This window comes from Mastigoproctus giganteus, chromosome 8 (genome assembly GCF_048544385.1).
Source record: "Mastigoproctus giganteus isolate SK-2022 chromosome 8, ASM4854438v1, whole genome shotgun sequence".
Lineage (NCBI taxonomy): Eukaryota > Metazoa > Arthropoda > Arachnida > Uropygi > Thelyphonidae > Mastigoproctus > Mastigoproctus giganteus.
The window spans coordinates 135,556,334-135,577,878 of record NC_143582.1 but is presented as its reverse complement, the minus strand read 5'-3'; the positions used below and the strand labels follow the sequence as shown (position 1 = coordinate 135,577,878).

The 21,545-nt window shown below is 41.5% G+C and overlaps 1 protein-coding gene across 1 annotated transcript in view; it reads right to left on the bottom strand.

Moving 5' to 3' along the window:
- The window catches only part of LOC150081839 (U6 small nuclear RNA (adenine-(43)-N(6))-methyltransferase), a 142,144-nt gene that overhangs the window by 19,623 nt on the left and 100,976 nt on the right, over positions 1–21,545 (bottom strand). The window contains exon 6 of the mRNA XM_090380339.1: positions 11,689–11,817. Coding sequence (XP_090236465.1) covers positions 11,689–11,817 — 129 coding nt within the window. The remainder of the gene's footprint in view (positions 1–11,688; positions 11,818–21,545) is intronic.

Sequence of the window (21,545 nt, the reverse complement as noted above, 5' to 3'; positions counted from 1 at the left end):
CCACAATTCTATCCTTACGAATGATGGTAATGTTATGCATGGTGGGGTCATCATTTGCCTTTAAATAAGTCTCCTGTATGCAAAAGCAAGCTGGTTTGTGCTTTTGCAGGAGTGCCTTGATGTCGTCAGTATTTTGCCGGAATCCACGACAATTCCACTGTAGGAATTTAGCCATTATTTGGACTTGGTGGGTCCATCAGGCGGCTTCCGAGGTGCTGAGGGCTTAATTTTGTCAGTCTTGGATTTATCTTTCCTGGGGAAGTATGGACGCTGTCCTGTGTCCATTTCTTCCTCAGCGAAGAGTTCCAAAACTGACTCATCATGTACCTCCTTCTGCTCGACATCCATGTTTTCCTGGGTACTAGGTGTTACTTCCCCTTTCTTATTCTTTTCTTTTGCTTTTGTTACTTGTGGAGCATTAGGAGGTACCGATATAGGAGTGGCAGCTGATTGGTCCTTCTGTGCAGGTTTTTGGGAGCTTAAAAGATAACGTGCAATGGGAGTAAATGATTCTTTTGGGGGGACGGACATGTCCGTCTGAGTCCCAATGGAACATTTCCCTGCTACCTTCTGGGCGTAGGTAGGTTTTTTGATGTTAAGAGGTTTCACTGCTTTTCTTGCCTCCTGGTACGATATGTTGAGCTCTGCCTTCAGCCGTTGGATTTCTTTTTCTTCTTTCCACCTCTGGCATGCCCTTGAATAGGCCGGATGTTCTCCCTCACAATTAATGCAGGTGGGTTTGCTGGCTGAACATGCTGTTGTTTCGTGGTCCTTTGCACCGCACCGGGCGCATGCAAGGACTCCACGGCAGGCCATTTGAGAATGTCCATACTTCTGACATTTAAAACACCGTAAAGGGTTCGGAATGTATGGACGTACTGGACAGTTGATGTATCCAGCTTTGATCTCATCAGGAGGTTTGGGAGAGTTAAAAGTCAGGATAACACTCCTGGTTTTAACAATTTTCCCATCCCTTCGCGCAGTGATTCTCTTGACGGCAGTAACTCCCTGTGGTTTTAGTTCGGAGCAGATTTCCTCCTCGGTGACGTCGAGAAGGTCCCACTCCGAAATGACACCTCTCGATGAATTTAGTGTTCTGTGTGGTGTCACTGTTACGGGTATACCTCCGATTGATGTTACTCGGAGTAGATGTTCAGACTGCCCGTCATTTTTTGTTTCAATCAAGAGGTCCCCAGAACGGAGCCTCTTAACTGACTTGGGTGTACCTGCTAACCCATCCAACCCTTTTTGTATAAAAAAGGGCGACATTTTACCAATTGGTGTTTCATTGGTGGAATGCATTATTAAGAACCTTGGGACAGGCCCTGATGGTAGTTTGGTTCGCTGCCTCTTTGTAGAAATAATGCTATCTGCCTCTCCGTCGTTATTTTCAGATAGGGACCGGGTTGGGGCCCCTGAAGGAATACGTTTATCAGGATTCATGAGGTTATTTAAATTGTTCAGTGCCCGGGCTCCCCACCCACCACGGAGCCCAAAGGGACGCCCACTACCCGGCATGCAATAAATGCGCTCTGGAGTGGGACGCCAGGGCTACCCAGACACTATACCCGCACCGCCGCCAGCCTGAATCCTGTCCCTCGGACCATGAGGGTAGGGGCGTGGCATTGACACGGTTGACCCTCGCAGGCGAGCCTACTAGCCGATTGATCCTAGCCGGGCCTTCCAGGACCACCCGTCTTGTCGAAGCAGGGGCCAAAGTGGTGTATTGAAGCTGGGCCCCTCAACCACCAGGATCCCCCTTTCCGAATTTCCACGGGTCGCAGCGCACGGCAAACACGCCGGATTCCATTGATGTAAGCCCGGAACCTAGGCTGTGGGTGTTGGATCCCAGTGATGCTAGTCTGGAAGTCCAGCAGCGTCACTGGGAGGTCCCCTCACCACGTACAGGTGCCCACGTCGAGGGGCTAATCTGTGGAAACAACAGCCACTTGCCTAACACTATCTGTTTAAAAATAATTAACACAGAAATTTATTATTTTTTTAGAGTTGTAAGATAGGGATCTTGCCAATTGTTTTCATCGATATCCATAATTGGATACGTAGAACATGTTAAGCATTAAGTTCTGATCGTTGTGAAGAGTTTGGAATTGCTTAGTGGATTGTTGCTCTGTCTTATTATAATTGTGACCTTTCAAGGTATGTTGAAACTCCAAAGGAGCTCATTCTTCCAACTTAATAATGAATTTACCAATAGCAGAATGTTAAGCAATTAGAAATCTTCAGTTTAAAAATGTTTCCCGTAGGCAGAGTAAAATATTTATAAATTCTAAAATAGTACTTAAAAATCACCTTTAACTTATGTATGTGTATCTTTTCATTTTTATTTCTGTAGTTAATATTTCATACCCTTAGGTCACTTTCTCTTCTAAGAAGTTTTCCCGCATAAGAAATTCTAAACCTCCAGTCCCTTGAAAACTTCTTATTTCGGTTCTACTATATATTTATCCTAGGGATGTATGCGCATGTGCGCACGTGTGTGTGTGTGTGTTCCTGTATCGGGGCGGCTCCTAGGCAAATGCCCATCCCCACCTTTGTCCACTGTGATGGTACAAAAACTCTGTATAGTAGGCCTGAAAGTGTTAGCGTTTGGTTGTTCTGAGTAGTGTGTGTGTGTGTGTGTGTGTGTGTGTGTGTGTGTGTTTTGTATTGTTTATGTCAGACCACTTTGCCACCAGGGAGCAGCTAATAACCTGGGCAGCTGCTGCCTGGTGCTCGATCCTAGGCACAAGAAGCCAAGCTCAGGTCTACTGTCATCTGTATGTGCTTTTTTGCACAGATCCTGCATCCCCAAGGAAGCATGACAAAAAACTGGAAGGATCTAGTAAAAACATCCTGAACACCACATTCAAAACCCTGGACAGCCAAAACTCCCACGAGTAAGAACAAATCTGCTGGGAGAACGATTGTTACCACACCATCCTTACACAGGCACCCTTCTCTCAGCTGGATCTAATATCAGCAGTCAGAAATCTAAGAAACAAAAAAAAATCACTGGGAATGGACATGATAGCTGTGATAGATGTGAACCCCTGGCGCTCGTCGCCGTGATGGGAGATTGTGCTGTAACTCTACTTCACAATAAAGATTTATTTATTTATAGAACCAGAAATAGTCAAGAAGGTGGCAGAACTTGCCCCAAACCTGCTGCTGGCCACTTTCCCACAGACTGGAAGGCTGCCAGTATCAAACTGATTCTGAAAAACTCAACCAAGCAACAACATATGACCAATTCTTACTGACCAATCGCACTTCTCTCCGTACTAAGCAGTCTTTGAACAACTCCTATGGCAAAGGATTGAAACCTACTACAACTCAGCACAGCTTCCTGCACAGAATCAATTTGGATTCAGGAGTGACAGATGTGCTGGAGAGCATCATCACTGCAGTGGAAAACTGACAGAAAATACCTCCTTGTCATCTCTGTCGATTTTGCGGGGGCATTCGGCACCGTTGGGTGGCCGAGCATCCTTGAGTGACTTGAGACGAGCAAATCTTCCTATGAACCTCTACAGTTGCCTGCAGAGTTATCTCACAGACAGAAGAGAAGTGATCCAGGCACCCTACTCCAGAGTTGAAAGACAAATCTACAGAGGATGCCTGAAGGGCTCAGTGCTCGGTCTGCCTCCTGTGGAACTATGTACTGGATGAGTTCCTTTTCAAGGACCGTGGGGGTGTCTGGGCCTAGGCTTTTGCAGATGACCTGACCCCAATCCTCACAGCTGATTCAAGGACCCCAATGTAGACAACAGCAAATGGAGCTCTAGCCCATTCCTTCAGAAATGGACTAGAAAGCACTACTGACAAATCTCCCCAACCAAGGCTCAATCCATTCTCCTCAAAGAGTATCTAACACCTACAAGGCCTGCACAAATAAAAATTAACAACAAAACCATAAAGCTGGTCACAAAACTAAAGCACTTGGGTGTCATTCCTGACAGTAAACTATCATTTCTACCACATCAAAACTACATTAAAAAAAAGATAAAGAAACATGCAGCCCCCAGTCCCGGCGAGGATTGGACTGGAGCTGAAGAGACGCACTCTTGCTCTCTTCTACAAAAGTCTTCATTCCAGCAGTAACGTATGCTACAGGAGTGTGGTTCCACAAGGCAACAACAGTGGTAACCAGCTCAGCTTTCAGCGATCAGTTCTCCTTACCATTACAAGGGCCTGCAACACGAACTCCACATGCCCTGCAGGTGATCACAGGGGCTTTGCATTTCGACCTGGAGGTAATACACACAGGTATGCTATACCAGCTCGGACAAAGAAAAGGTACAACGTACAGGGACCATACCACGGATCCCCACGGAAATCAACCTGTAGAAAAGAAACAACTGCAAACTTACCTACAAAGCACATGGCAACGACGTTATACGGTGTCCACAAAAGGGGATATAACATGTAAGTTCACCCCAGATGTACGAACAATGTATTCAAAATTGCTGTCATGGTTCTCCCCGGGACTCTATACCAGTTACCTACTGAGAGGACATGGTGCCATATGAAGCAAGCTCACAATACTAGGAATTGCTATGCTAATAATCCATCATGACTGCCGACTGTATGAGTGATGCATGACTGCCGACTGTATGAGAACCTACAAGGTCTACTCATTACCCAGCTACAGTTTATCCCTAAAGACAGAGAACACTACCTCCTAGAGAGCAACATCACCTACAAAGCTTTTTCCACGTATGCCGAGAGTTACTTCACAAGACTGACCCTGCCGCAACCACCAAACCCACCTGCATAGAAAGCAACTTGCTACCCCGAAAACTTCAGTGCAATCAACCCAAGCAGCAAAGGCAACCTGCCGAGACGGAGGCACCTCATGACCATGTGACAATGATCCTGCCAAATCTGTGCAAACCAAAATAGACATACCCATCCCTGGATGTGACTCAAAACTAGAAAGTGACAGACTACTACACTTCTCAGACAGGATATTAATCACAATGTTGCCAACCACCACCTACACAAAACTGGAAAGTGACAGACTATTGCACTTCTTGGACAGGCCTTTGATCACAACGTTACCACCTGCAAAGACTTCACAGGGACAATTCTTCCCTGTCATCCTACTGTCAATGGATGCCATTAGGCTCTCCGCACCATGCTCACTTGGGTGGTGCCTTTATTTCCTTTCACCTGGTGAGGGGGCATCCTCGCCATCTCCTATTTCCTCTTCATGGGCATACCCGACTGTCCAACTTTGGAATCTCCTCTTTTGTTCCCATATTTCTGACTTTTCCTCCGTCTTTGGTCTTCCTCCCTCCCGTGATCTGCCTATACACTTGCATAGGCCCTACACCATGTAATCTAGTAAAGTCCAAATTCAAACCGTTCATAAACTTTTTGGCTCTACAAAATTCTAGTGCTCTTCCTATTTTTTTTTTTTTTTAAGATCCTAACCATCCAAATCTCAGGAAAGTAGGTGGCAGGACCTGCCAGAGTAAAATATCAAGCTACTGGGTACCTGGTCTGCCTCTACAGAGCTTAGTGTGAACAATGTTGGGACCCATTAGGGGCCCAGCAGCTAAATGGCTGGATGGACAATAATACACAACATTACACATATATATTATCCATACACTTTTAAATCTCTGGCCTATACAGTGAACTGTAACACTAACAATGAAAACAATGCAGAGATGGGGGAACCCCTGGTGTCATTAGACACTAAATACACTTTACACTTCCCTCCGCATCCACCGGTATTGTACTATTTCCGGTTGGTAAGTGTAGTGTGTTGATGTCAAACGGCACCAGGGGTTCCCCCATCTCCGCACTGCTTTCATTGTAGGTGTACCAATTCACTGGGAAGACCAGAGATTTAAAAGTGTGTGGATCGTGTAGTTGTGTAATGTTGTGTACTGTTGTTCTTCTTGCCATTTAGCCGCTGGACTCACGCTGAGGCAGAACGTTGCAGACACTTGGTCCCAGTGGGAAACAACCAGGTACCCAGTAGTCTAAGAATTCTACTCTGGCAGGTCCTGCCACCTAATTTCCTAAGATTTTGGTATAATTGCACAACAAATGTGGCACCTGCATGGAATGGAGTTCATATCGGAATGGAGTTCATTCTACGTCAACAAAACTCACCTACCCCCTGGTAGGTGAGTTTTGTTGACGTAGTGGTAACAGTTGTGTAGGAGCAAGTGTTCGTGTCATGTCAGCTAGAATGTTACTCCAAGTTCGAGGTACATGGAATCATATACGATTCTCCCACACAAAAAAAAAAAAGTCTGCTAGGTTGGAGGCTGAAAGTCAATGAGCATGGTTAAATTTTAATGTGTAGGGCATACGCTAGTGTATAGGTAGAGTGAGAAGGATGGAGTCAATAGAGAAGATGCACCAGTTAGTGACAGTGGGGCAGGCCCATGCCCCACCAAAAGGAAAAGAGGGTGGCAAGGGGCAGGAGTATGGCTTCTCCCCCTGGGAAGGGGAATAAAGGTACCCGGCAAGGGAGCACGGTACTGATCGCCAAATGGCACATAGGCAGCAAAGCTGCAGTTGGTAGAATCTGATGCATTTCCTTTCAAGTCCAGTGAAGTCATATCATGGTCTGGCCAAAGGTAGGACAATGTCCTGTTCAGAAGGTCAGTCTGATCCTGTCCCACAGGTGAGGGAGGAGACGGGTCTCTGTCTCCTCCCCTTGCCATACTTCGCCTGGTGGGGCTCATCTCCACTGACCTCTTTGGGAATGCCTACTCTATTGTTCCCATTCTTCTACCTGTCCCCCCAACACACACACACACACACACACACACACACACACACACACACACACACACACACACACACACACACACTAAACCGACCGAGTACACCCCTTAACAATACAACCAAAGTTTAAATTCTACTGCTTTTGTGTCCCAGACAGTGGTTGCTATAATGCATCTCCGATGATGCATGTGCAGCAGATCTGCTATCTGAGTCAAAGTGCTGTAGCAGTCCAATAGTTGGGTCAAGTTCGGTAGAGTTTTCCTTTTTAGGAGTTCAGTGTCTATTCCAAGTTGTAGGCTAGTCCAGGGATTTCATCTTTTTTGGGAGAGTATCCCATCCAGGTTGGGTTAAGTTTGGTTTTCTTTGTAGGTTTTGGGGTTCGAGGTCCGATCTGGGCTGTAGGCATTGTCCAGAGCTGCAATCAAAAGGATGTCCCATTCTAGTTAATGGTCATTTTCTTTTAGAGGAACAGCAGCACGCAGAGTGCATCTGGTTCCAGTCACTTCCTAGTCTGTCAACATGTATCGGGTTCCTCTTCTCACAAAGAGGTCCTGGGCGTATTTTGTGAGGGTTTTGTAATCATCGTGTAAATCCAAGAGCTCCTGGTCCTGTGGAATGTATGCCAATTTCGTGTAGAATAATCCCTGCAGATCTTCATACCTTAGACACTGATACATAAGATGTGACCAGCTCTCAACATCTCTGCAGGTGCAGTGTGGGTCATCAAAGAGCCCTAGCACGGTGAGCTTGTCATTGGAGGGCCCATGGTCCGTTAGTAGAAAGGTGAGTGCTCGTCCCGGCTGAAGCCAAGCGGGTGATTTTGGGTAGACCCTGTCAACGTATGGTAAAAATTTCCTTGTGACCTCCCCTTTGGTGGAGGCCATCCACCTGATCTGCCATTCTTGGATTTTTTTTGTAGTCACAGTTTTTCCATGATCTTTCTGTTGGTTGGTTCGATTGTACTAGGGGGCATTCAAAAAATAAATACACCTGCTGCCATCTTTTGGTATAATTGCACAACAAATGTGGCACCTGCATGGAATGGAGTTCATATCGTGCACCCCCTGGTAGGTGAGTTTTGTTGACGTAGTGGTAACAGTTGTGTAGGAGCAAGTGTTCGTGTCATGTCAGCTAGAATGTTACTCCAAGTTCGAGGTACATGGAATCATATACGATTCTCCCACAAAAATCAGATACGATTTTTGTGGGCAAAACATTTGAATTGTTCCGAGATTCATCATGAAATAATGGCAGTGTATGGGAAAAATGCAATGTCGCATCCAGCCATAGTGAGGTGGTGCTAGCAGTTTGAAAGTGTCCAGTATTTTCGATGTAAACATCTTTGCCACGAATATTTTTGCCATAAGGCAATTTTGCCGTAAAAGATAAAATAATTGGTTGACAGTTTGGTATCATTTCTCCACTGACGAAGTTCTTGCAGTACACCCATTTTTATATTATTAAAATAAAAATTAAATAAAAGATAAAATAACTGGTTGACAGTTTGGTTTCATTTCTTTATTGACGAACTTCTCGCCGTACCCCCCATTTTTATATTATATAAATCTTAGCCCTCACATAATGGTCTATACAGTGACAAGTAGACGTGGTTGTCTTAAAATAGTGGATGATAACAACTACGTACATCGACTTGATATAAAATACGGTGATAAAACTTACTGGAAGTGTGAAATAAGAAGTGTAAAGCCAGATTGCATACTATACTAGAAAATGATAACATATCAGCTTGCAAATCCTTCGGCGAGCACAGTCATCCCTCCCACCTGTCAAAACCAAAAGTTTACCAAGCTATGGCAAATATAAAAGAGGCGGCTACTAATTCACAACAGTCTTTGAGAGCATTAATTATCGATTCTTTGGTTAAGTTAGATACAACAGCTTGTTCTCTAATGCCACCTTTACCAAATTTATCACACAATATTAGAAGTTGGAGGCAAAAGAAGAATCTAGCTCCTCCTACCCCAAAAAAATGCAATGGTTACGTGATTCCTGATGAGTTTAAGTTTCTTCAAAATGGTGAAATTTTTTTGTTATTTGATAGTGGAGAACATGATATAGACAGAATTTTCGTATTTGGCATAGATGATTAGGTGAAATATAAGGACTGGGTATGTGATGTTCGAAGTTACGTAAGTCGTGGACTTACTAAAGTACAGTATACCAAAAATGTTCAGCAACCTATAAAAAATATGGCGATAGATAAACTTACCACACACTACTCGTGTGTCCAATACGATGCTTCCCTTTATTATTTTCGATATCGATTTTAAATCTAATAGCTTCCCTTTATTTTTTACGATGTCGCCTAACGGATGCACCATTTTCAAACTTTTGAATAATTTCAAGTTTTTGTTTAATTGAAAGAGTGACTCGTCTACGTTTACCCATCATTTTTGCGATTTATAAACAAAAAAAAAAAATTTTCGTTATCTCTGACATAAATAACAAAACAGAACAATCAAAGCGATGCACTAAAGCAAACTAAACATTTCTTCTCTCTCTCTCTCTCTCTCTCTCTCTTTCTTTTTTTTAAGTGTCGGGTATGAAGACAGTGGGGGTTGCAAGATAATAATCTCCCAATGACGACTTTATAACGCCCAGCTTGTCGCTTATTTACAACTTGCAAAACATCTGTTTATACCTATTCTAGTTATTACTTGAATTCTATGATTTCTGGTTGATTTTTTTTTAAATTTTTTTTATTTGGAGTGTCGAAGTGTCCCGGTTAAACCGATCCTGGTAAATCGAGAGTCTGCTGTATATAAAGCTTGGAGAAAAAAAAAATATATAGAATACAAGTAGAGTGAGAATGCAGATTTTGAATGAAGTAAATGTGTGTCTCTCCCACCCCTTCGCCTGGTGGGTTCCCCACTGCCAGCTAACATATCCCACCCCCGGAGCGGGATGGGCAGTTTGACCTTCCTACCGGATTCGACACTACATGGGCATGACAACCATCACCGACGAAGACATTCTGCGGCTTTGCTACTGACATGCCATTGGCGATCTGAACTGGGTACGCAAACCCGGTTCCCTTTAAAACCGCATCCCCAGGCAGAGGAGGGAGGAGACTGGTCTCTATCTCCTCCCCTCCCCATACTTCGCCTGGTGGGCTCATCTCCACTAACCTCTTTGGGAATGCCTACTCTATTGTTCCCATTCTTCTACATGTCCCCACACACTAAACCGACCGAGTACACCCCTTAACAATACAACCAAAGTTTAAATTCTACTGCTTTCTTGTAAATCTCTTTTGGCCAAATTCTAGTGTACACCCCCCCCCTTTTTTTTTTAGGCCTTGCCACTGAAATCCTTGGAAATTAGGTGGTGGAGCCTACCAGAGACAAATAATCTACTGGGTGCCTGACCTGCCTCCTCATGGCAAAGTGTGGGCAACAGTGGATCCCAACAGCTAAATGGTCAGGGAAACAACAGAACATAATGCTACACAACAGACCACTCCCCACACACTTTAAATCTCTGGCCTCCACAGAGTTCTGTGTCACTCACAAAGAATACAACGTGGATGCCATCAGTCAACTAACACACTTTACACTAATACTACATGTCAGACTGAAACAGGGGGATCATTCCCCCACCAGCTAGATATTATAAAAGAAAACACTGAATATGACAATGCCAATGTTGAATCTCTGTTTAATATACAAGACTTAGAAATAGCACTATCTAAAACCAAAAACAATAAATGCCCAGGTTTTGACCTCTTAGAGGTTGAGATTATCAAAAAATTAGCAGAAATAGCACCAGACAAATTAATAGCACTATATAATAACTGTATGACAGAAGGTATATTTTCCACAGTAAAAGGAAGGTTATAGAAACACTCCATCACTTCCTTGATAATTTCCACTAGTTCATCGACAGTTCTCAGCTTCCTCTGGTAAACTTATTGTTTGGCCTAATCTCAAAATCCATAGGGACCAATCAGAAATCCTTGTGGCCAACAGAGTGGCTACAATACAGGAAAGATTGGAGCCAGTTTTTCAAAGAAATACTGAAGTTTAATGGAGCGCCATCCTGCACAAACTCATTTCCTGTGCACCTGAGCAATACAAAAAACAAAACTGTGAATCATAGCAAGGTATCTTACTGTAGCTTACAAAAAGTAACTTGTAGTTTCCATGGTTTATTACTCTAGTTAAGATTTCAAAGATATTCTGTGCAAAAAGTTGGTCCGTGCTCATGCTCTAAAGAATATCTTAGAACTTTATCATGAGGCATCTTGTACTACTTTAATATCCTCATTTAAAACAGAAGTAAATGGACTTTCTTTCAGCCACACATCCTACTGCCATCAGTGTTTGGTGGCAACCATTAATAGGTGTGGGTTTAAATGTGTTGCATTCCTCTTCATTCAGCTTAACACCTTTGAACGGTGGTTACTAACTTCCATACTTCACATCTGGCTCCAATCTTCACTGTTTATAGTCAGTTACCCAGCTGTTATGTGCCTAAAACAAAACTATGGTGCAGGAGATTAAGTTGTATCAAATTCTCTAATAAACATAATTTGAATAAATATTCAGTGTAATTTGTGCACTCATACAGCAGCATTTTAAAAATAGGTATCACCTTTCCAAATCAGCCTGCATTTTAAGTGTTAAATAAGGTTTTTACTGTCATAAGCTATTTACACATGCGATTGAGTGAACATAACCAAACCAAATTGAAAAATTGAAGTGTTACAGTACCAGAGTGAAACAAAGTTTAACGTAAGGACATTAACAATTCTGGTCATTTATGCAACTTTTAAAATTTGGCTTCTTTCAATGTTATCTGAGCAAGTTAACTGTTCAACGTGGTCAATCCCCAATAAGATCAGATAATTGATTTTCTACCATATCTGAAAATAATAAAATTGAAAATTAACAGAAAGATTTTAAATTATAAACAAACCTGGATATCATTGAGAATGATTTTTATTTTATTCATTATTCCTTCCACTGTATATTCTGTGTCTTTCAAATTAGTGGGAAGGATGTATATCATAGGTGGCTTGGGCCTCCGTTGCTTTACTGAAGGAATCTGAAGAGGGAAAAAAAAATCCAATAAGCATTCTAATAATTTTAAACCATTCTTAACAATTAATATAGAAAATTATAATTTGTAAGAAATAAAAATTTTAAAAAAATTGAAACTGCTTAATTTAGCACATTTGCGTGTTAAATAGGTTTGCAATATAATTCAACTGGAATTTCTCTTAATTTTGTAATAACTATACAGGAAGGGGAAGGGGATTCAAAAAAAAAAAGATTTGTATTGAAGGCTGCAACAAACACCATGCAGTACACTTTTTCAAAATAGTCACCAGACAAAATGATACATTCCCCCCCCCTCAATACACTTCCACAGATCAGTTTTGTGGAAGTCCTCTAGCTGTCCTTCGAGCCATTACTCAGCAGCAGAAATCACATCATCAGAAGGAAAGTGCTTTTTATCAAGAAAGGACTTTTCAGGGCAAGAAAGAAGAAAAAAATCTAAGGGAGCAAGTTTGCTCCCTTAGATTAGCAGATAAGATAAGCAGAATATGGCAATATTTCAGACCCACATTCATGGGTACACCTAATTGCAGCAAGTGAGGAATGCACAGGAGCATTATCGTGGAGCAGGCATACACCTTTTGACAATTTCTTGTCTTTTTCCTTTTATAGCAACATGCAGCTTTGAGGAAGTGGTTGGAATAATACTTCACCATCACAGTACACCGTTTTGAAAGTAATCTGTTAGTACTACACCATGCTGATCCCCAAAACTGATATCATCACCTTTTTAGCACTTGGTTGCACCTTTGCCTTTTTTTGGGGATTGGTGATTCTGCATGCTTAGATTGTTTTGATATCTATTTAGTTTTTGAATCATAGTGATGGATCCGAGATTCTATGGTAACTAGCCATGGAAAAACTCCTTTTGTTGTTCCTGGCATATCGACAACATTTCCTGTGCACATTGTGCCCTTTCCTTCTTCTGGTAAAGTACTTCTACTTTACTCATATGCAACTGTTGATGTATAACATTCTCCACAGACCCTACACTAATTGGGAGCTCTGCAGATAGTTTCTTTGATGCTAATATGGCAATGTTCCAGGATTAATGCCTCAATTTTTGTAACACTTTCTTCTGTTACAGCAGTTGCTCAGCATCTTGGGATTTCTTAATTATGCATTAAGGCTCTTCCACGTTTGAATTGTTAATACCAATGCACAACAACGCTGTAACAAGGGCAGTCTTCATCATAAATTGTGACAATTTCTTTGTGGATTGTTTTGGGTGTTTTCCCTTGCAGAAAGAGGGACCAAAATCACTGATTGGTATTCCACTTTATCCATTTCACTTCATTCAGCACTGCAAAAAAAAAAAAAAAAAAAAACTGTCAGATTGAAACCAAAAAAATGTGTGATTACCGTTGAGATTTCGTGGCATCAAATGAAAAATATTTTCATCTTTCTATCATAACTACTTTTGAGTGAAATCAAATCTTTTTTAGAAACCCCTCGTAAAAAATTTGTCTCGTGATAAAACTATATTCTTCTAAAGAGAGTATTACTATTGTTTATGCAAAGAAAAATTAAAGATTCACTAAAAATTAACAACAGCCAAGGACTTTATACTGGAGAACTTTGCAAGTTTCCTACAAAAGTTAATGTAAATATATGCATTTTGTTTGTTCAATAATGAAATAATAGCATTTGCATTACTAGAGGCATATGATGCAAGAAAGCAAACTTATATAGCATCAGCCAAAAAAAAAAAAAAAAACTCCCCATTTCACCCATCTGGTCACTCCAAATGTTTATCTAGTTCAACTTTAAATTCATCTAAGCTATCAACTTCCCATTGGCTAAAGGCAGTAAACTTCCACACACCTAATCTACAACTGTCTTTCCTCAATTTGAATCTATGCCCCCCCCCCAGGTTCTTAATCCAAAGAAGCGGAAGTATCCCATCAGCATTCAAGCCTGCTCAAACCATTCAAGGCCTTATACACCTCAATCAGATAACCTCGCAGGTGCCTAATCTCCAGATGCTGCAACTTGCAGAACTTAAGCCTTTCTTCATAAGAGCACCCCTTTGTTCCTCTCACCAATCTTGTTGCCATTCTCTGTACTCATTCTAGCAACTCTACATCCTTCCTAAAATGAGGCCTCCAGACCTGTATCCAGTACTCAAGGTGTGGCCTGACCATTGCCTTATACAAAGGGATAATGACCTCCTTGTCTTTGCTAGCAAAATTCCTACATATCATTGACAAAATTCCATGACCTGCTCTGGCAGCCCATCTGCACTGCTCAGAGAAATTCATACCTGACTGCACAATATTACACTCAGGTCTTTTTCATTCTCCACCTCCCTGAGTGTAGCACCAAAGAAAGGCTTAAGGTAGCAGTAACCCAAGAGAAACATATTGGTACGTTTCTCTTGGGTTACTGCTACCCATATGGACTACTTTGCATTTGTCAATGTTAAACTTCAGTTGCCACTTCTCAGCCCATCTGCCTAACTTTTCTAGATCTTGTTGCAGTAGCATACTGTCTTTAGTGTCATTAACAACCCTGCCAAACTTTGTATCATCTGCAAACTTAAGACATTAAGCCTGATTTACCTTCATCGATAACATTGATAAATACACAAAACAAAGGGCCCAGCACCGAACCCTTGAGGGACTCTGCTAATAACATTAGTCCACATAGAGCAGTATCCATTTATTACCACTCCCTGCCCTCTCCCACTCAACCATCCCTTTATCCATTGCAGCAACTTGCCCTTAACGCATACTGCTCCAATTTGTACAGCAATCTTCCACGTGCAACAGTATCAAAAGCTTTCCTGAAATCCAAGTATATGATATCAAAATTATTTTTAGCATCCAGTTGTTTTGTGACCACATTGTAGTATACAATCAGATTGGTCACACAAGACTTGCCCTTAACAAACCCATGCTGTGTCTGAACTATTGCTGCTGTCTTGTCTAGGTGATCCTGTATCACCTCTTTATCCAATGACTCCATTATTTTTCCTGGAACAGAAGTTAAACTAACAAGTCTATAATTATTTGTATCACCCTTTGAACCTACTTTGTGAATTGGGGATACATTTGCACATCTCCCCTGACTCTAATGATGGTCTCATAATTATGGCTAAGGGTTTGCTTACTTCAATTGCTGCGTCCATTATAACTGGATAGATTCCATCTGCCCCATGTGCTTTTTTTTTTTTTATGTTTAATTTCAACAATTTTCCCTCCACTTTGCTCTCAGTTATTACAAAATCACTTAGCTCCCTCTTATTTTGATAAACTTCTGGCATTCCCCTCCTTGAATAATTCCTCATGTGTGAATATAGATGCAAAATACTTATTCAGTTTATCAACTACTTGAGCAGGATCATCAATAGTCGAATAATCTATGTTAAGTGGACTAATCTGATTCATCCCCTTCTTTCTAGTGTTTATATAAGTAAAGAACTCTTTGCTGTTTTTCTTTGCATCCTTTGCCAACGATTTCTCATAATCTTTCGTCGCCTGCCTAACTTCCTTTGTGACTTCATTACAGACTACTTATATCTGTGGTAGGCTTCTGTGTCAACTGATAATTTATATGCATCCCATGCATTTTTCTTCTCTGCCACAAGCCTCATTAACTCATCCAACATCCATTTAGGCCTGAACCTTGAATAGTATTTCTTAGTTGGTATGAAAAGCATAGTAGCAGCCTCCAAGATTAAGTTCCTGAAAGTTTCCCATTTAGAATTCACTGTTCGTAACATTCTCAGTTGATCCAACTCTACCCTTGATCATAGTTATATCTTTAAGTAAATCTCACATCAGTACACTACGATCACTGTCACCTAGTTTCCTTTATCTGCAAATTCCTAATGCATGCATCATCATTGCTGATAATCAGATCAAGAGTATTACTGCCTCTAGTTACCTCCCGAACATGCTGCTGTAGAAAACAATCACCCAATAAATCCACAAAAGCCTTGCTAGCGTGCAAATGACCAACCCACAAGTTCCAGTCAATATCTGGAAAGTTAAAAGCGCCAATTACAAGACATTCTGATTTACTGGCCCATTCTATTTCTCTGCACAACAGTTCACTGTACTCATCAGCGTCATTAGGCCTACAACATACTCCCAATCTCATTTTCCCTTTCCCAATGTTTATGTCATACTAAACAGACTCAACATTGCACTGCCCACCCGTGTCAACTGGATGCACTTTCTTAGATTTTGTGTGTTTCTTAACTAACAGCATAATCCCTCCTCCCTTCCTACCCTGCCTGTCCTTTCTGTACACATTGTACTCCCCAAATTCCAATTCTGCACTGCTTATATCTGTGTGACACCATGTCTCTGCTATCCCAACAATATCTGCCTTCGACGTCTTGATCAACACTTCAATTTCATCAATTTTATTTACTATACTTCATTAGTGTACATGCAAGTATACATGCACTTGTTCTTACTCTTTGTTACCCTAACACAGCCCATGTATTTACTTGTTCCATGATGACTCCCAGCAGCTCTTGAAATCCCTAGCAACTTGCTCTGTAGGCTGCTGCTCATTGCAATAGAAGCAGTGCAAGAATCACTTTCGCTTCTGCCTGCGGCTACAATTAATCTTTTAGTCCATGAACTCCACCCAAGCTAGCAGTTTTCCAACCCACCTAACGCTGCCTCAATAATATCGGCAAATATTCTTGCACCCTTTCTATTTAAGTGTACCCCATCCCTGTGGAAGCAGTCTCTCCTGTTAGCAAGCATAGACCAGGCTGAAAAAAAAATTCTACCCCGTGAGCCTTGCACAATCCCTCCAGGGATGATTTGATTGACAACACTTTCATCATATACGCCCTCCTATCATGTCTGGACAGAATTGCAGACACTTTCAAATTTAACCCTGACTCGCAACTTTTTTCAGCATTAACCTGTACTTGTTAAGTAAATCTGCAGATCTCTTAATCTAAAGGTCATTAGTGCCAACGTGAACAACAACACCACCTTTTGTGCCCTTAAAAGATGATATCTGCTCTACAGCTTCATCAACTTTTGCCCATGGCAGACATACCCTGGTCCTGTTCCACCTATCCTTTTTGCATACTATATTCCCAATATCCCTGACAACAGAGTCAACAACAATAACTAGTTCCTGTGGGACCAGTGCATTCTGCCTTGGAGACTGCCATGTGCAAAAAGTATCAAAGCTTTCTTAAAATCCATGTATATAACATCAAAATCATTTTTTTTGCATCCAGATCCTTTGTGACCACATTATAGTATCTAATCAAATTTGTCACCCAAGACTTACCCTTAACAAATCCATGCTGTCTGAACTATAACTGCAGTCTTGCCAAGATGCTGGGAGTCATTGCGGTACAAGTAAAAACATGAGTTGTGTTAGGGTAGCTAAGAATAGAAACAGGTGCATGTATACCTGCGTGTACACCAATGCTAGGAGTTTGGTAAATAAATTTGATGAATTTGAGGTATTGCTCAAAACATCAAAGGCAGATATTGTTGGGATATCAGAGACGTGGTGTCACACAGATATAAGTAATGCGGAACTGGAATTTGGGGAATACAATGTGTATAGAAAGGATAGACAGGACAGGAGGGGAGGAGGGGTTATGCTATTAATTAAGAAACACATAAGGTCCAAGGAAGTGAAGCCAGTCGACATCGATGGACAGGGCAGTGTCGAGTCAGTTTGGTGTGACATAAGCATAGGGAAATCAAAATTGAGAGTAGGAATGTGCTATAGGCCTAATGACTCTGATGAGTATAATAAGATATTGTACAGGGAAATAGAGTGGGCCAGTAAATCAGAGAGTCTTATAATGGGCAATTTTAATTTCCCAGATATTGACTGGAATTTGTGGGTTGGTCACTCGCACACTAGCAAGGCTTTTGTGGATTTATTGGATGATTGTTTTCTACATCAGCATGTTCGTGAGGCAACAAGAGGGAGCAATACTCTTGATCTGATTATCAGTAGTGATTCTTCATGCATTAAGAATCTGCAGATAAATGAACCACTAGGTGGCAGTGATCAGTGTGTTGAAGTGGGATTTACTCAAGGAGGTAACTACCATCAGAATTAAAGGGAAGGGTTTTTGTTTTCGTAAAGGCGACTATGATGGTCTGAGACAGTATTTAAATTCTATACAATGGGACCAACTGATGATGTTACCAACATCGAACTCAAAATGGGAAGCATTCAAGGAACTAATCTTGGAGGCTACCAGGCTTTACATACCAACTAAGAAATATTGTTCAAGGTTTAGGCCTAAATGGTTGTCAGATGAACTAATGAGGCATGTGGCAGAGAAGAAAAATGCATGGGATACATACAAATTAATGGGTGACATGGAAGCCTATGATAGATATAAGTTGGTCTGTAACCAAGTCACAAAGGAGATTAGGCAGGCAAAGGCAGACTACGAAAAATCCTTGGCAAAGGATGCAAAGAAAAACAGAAAAGAGTTCTTTACATATTTAAACTCGAGAAGGAAAGGGATGAATCAGATTGGTCCACTGGATATTGATGGTTCAACAGTTGAGGATCCTGCTCAGGTGGCTAACAATCTAAACGAGTATTTTGCATCTACATTCACGCATGAGGAGTTATTCAGGAAGGAGAATGATGTAGGTAAAGTAAACATTGGCAGTGAGCTGGATGATTTTGTAATAACTGAGAGGAAAGTGGAGGAGAGATTGTTGAGGATAAACATAAAAAAGGCACCTGGGGTGGATGGGATCTATCCAGTTATATTAAAAGAGGCAGCAAAGGAAGTAAGCAAACCCCTAGCTATAATTATGAGAGCTTCTTTGGACTCAGGGGAGGTACCCATAGACTGGAGATGTGCAAATGTAACCCCAATTCACAAAGGAGGATCAAAGGCTGACACAAGTAATTATAGACCTGTTAGTTTAACTTCTGTTCCAGGTAAATTAATGGAGGCACTGGTTAAAGAAGCACTGCAGGATCATCTAGACAAGAATTCAGTTATAGCTCAGACGCAGCATGGTTTTGTTAAGGGCACGTCTTGCCTGACCAATTTGATTGGATACTATGATGTAGTCACAAAAGAACTGGATGCAGGGAATAACTTTGATATTATATATTTCGATCTTAGAAAGGCTTTTGATGCTGTTGCACATGGAAGACTGCTGCACAAATTGGAGCAGTGTGGCATTGGAGGCAAATTGCTGCTATGGATAAGGGAATGGTTGAGTGGCAGAAGACAGAGAGTGGTAATCAATGGACACTGCTCAACGTGGACTAATGTTATTAGTGGAGTTCTTCAGGGTTCAGTGTTGGGTCCGTTGTTGTTTTCGGTGTTTATGAATGATATTGATGATGGGATATCAAGTTTAATGTCCAAGTTTGCAGATGATACAAAGGTTGGCAGGGTTGTTAAGGACACTACTGACGCTATGCTGCTGCAACAGGATCTGGAAAGGTTGAACAGATGGGCTGAGAGGTGGCAAATGAAGTTTAACATTGACAAATGTAAAGTACTACATATGGGAAACAGTAACCCCAGAGCAACGTATCAATTCTGCGGTACTACACTGACAGTGGTGGAGAATGAAAAGGACCTGGGGGTAATTGTGCAGGCAGATATGAAGTTCTCTGAGCAGTGCAGACGAGCTGCAAGAGTAGCTCATGGTGTCTTGTCAATGATATACAGGAATTTTTCTAGCAGGGATAAGGAGGTGATTATTCCCTTGTATAAGGCAATGGTTAGGCCACATCTCGAGTACTGTATACAGGTCTGGAGGCCTCATTTCAAGAAGGATGTAGAGCTGCTGGAACGGGTACAGAGAAGGGCAACAAGATTAGTGAATGGAACAAAGGGTTGCTCTTACGAAGAAAGGCTTAAGTTTTGCAAATTACAGAGTCTGGAGACTAGGCACCGGCGAGGTGATCTGATAGAGGTGTATAAGGCTTTGAATGGTTTGAGCATGCTCAATGCCAATGGGATTCTTCATCTTGCTCAGAATAATCGCCTCAGAGGGCATAAATTCAAATTGAGGAAGGACGGATGTCGGATAGATGTGCGGAAATTTGCCTTTGGCCAGCGGGTGGTTGGTTGGTGGAACCGACTTCCATCACTTGTTGTTGAAGTTGATAGCTTAAACAAATTTAAGGCTCAACTGGACAGGTATTTCGAACGAACAGAGGGGTGAAATGGGAGTGGGTTTTTTTTTTTTGGTTGATGCTGAATAAGCTTGCTTTCTTGCATCATATGCCTCTACTAATGCTAATGCTAAGATGATTCTGCAGTGCTTCTTTAACCAGTGACTCCATTATTTTCCAAGGGAACAGAAGTTTAACTTACAGGTCTGTACCTACTCCTGTCACCCTTTGACCTCCCCCCCTTTGTGAACTGAGGTGACATTTGCACATCTCCAGCCCATGGGGGCCTCCCCTGAGTCTAAAAAGTTTTTATAATTATGGTTAAGGACATATAAATGGACAGATCCCACCATCCACCCCAGGTGCCGTTTTTATGTTTAATTTGAACAATTTCTCCTCCACTTTGCTCTCAGTTATTACAAAATCATTTAGCTCCCTGCTAGAGTTTGATAAGCTGCTGGCCTCCACTTCCCTACAGACTTTCTCATGTTTGAATGCAGATGAAAATACTCATTCAGTTTGAAAGGTACTTCAGCAGGTTCATCCGCAATCAAACTGTCGATTTCAAGTGGACCAACCCGATTCATCCCCTTCCTTCCAGAGTTTACATAAGTAAAGAAGTTTTTGCTGTTTCTCTTTGAAAGATTTCTCATAATCTGCCTTCACTTGCCTAACCTCCTTTGTGTTTGTTTGTTTGTTTATTTGGTTTTTAGGAGCATTGGCAACTAAGGCCATATTGCTCCGGGATATGCGGTGGTCATTCCCTGACCTTTCCGCATCCTCCGTATTTGGTGGTGACGGGCTCGAAACCCAGTCTAATCAAGAAGCCTGTGCTACGCACTGCTGCTCCTTCCCACCTGGCTACGGAGGCACACCTCCTTTGTGACTCAATTACAGACTAGCTTATATCTACCATAGTCTACTGCATCACCTGATAATTTATATGTATCATATGATTTTTCTTCTCTGTCACGAGTCTCATTAGTTCATCTGCCATCCATTTAGGCCTAAACCTTGAACAGTATATTTCTTAGTTGAGACAATAAGTCTAGTAGCTTCCAAGATTACTTCCTTGAATGCTTCCCATTTAGAATTTGCTGTTGGTAACATCACCAGTTGATCCCATTGTACAGAATTCAAAAACTGTCTGAGAGCACTGTAGTCACATTTAAGAAAGCAAAAACCCTTCCCTTTACCCCTGATGGTAGTTACATCTTTAAGTAAATCCTACCTCAGCACAGTGTATATATGGAATATATGGATCTTCATATTTTATTGTTGCGGATTTTCTTTTATTCTCTGCTTACAGACTACATAATTAGCAAAGTAGTAGTAGTGATAATGGCAAATGATCGAAGGCAAGCTTATATATGCATTATAAAAAAAAAAAAAAAAAAAAAAAAAAAAAATCGCTGATCTGTACCTTGTAGGAATTTGTCCAGTTCTCTCTCAAATTTCAACCCATCCACTTCCACAACAGGTATAAGCCTGTTCCGACAAACAACCCACTGGCAGAAGGCAAACTTCCACACATCTATCCTGCAACCATCCTTCCTTGACTTGAATTTATGCTCACTCAATGTGAGTAGTCTCAGCAAGTGGAAGAATACC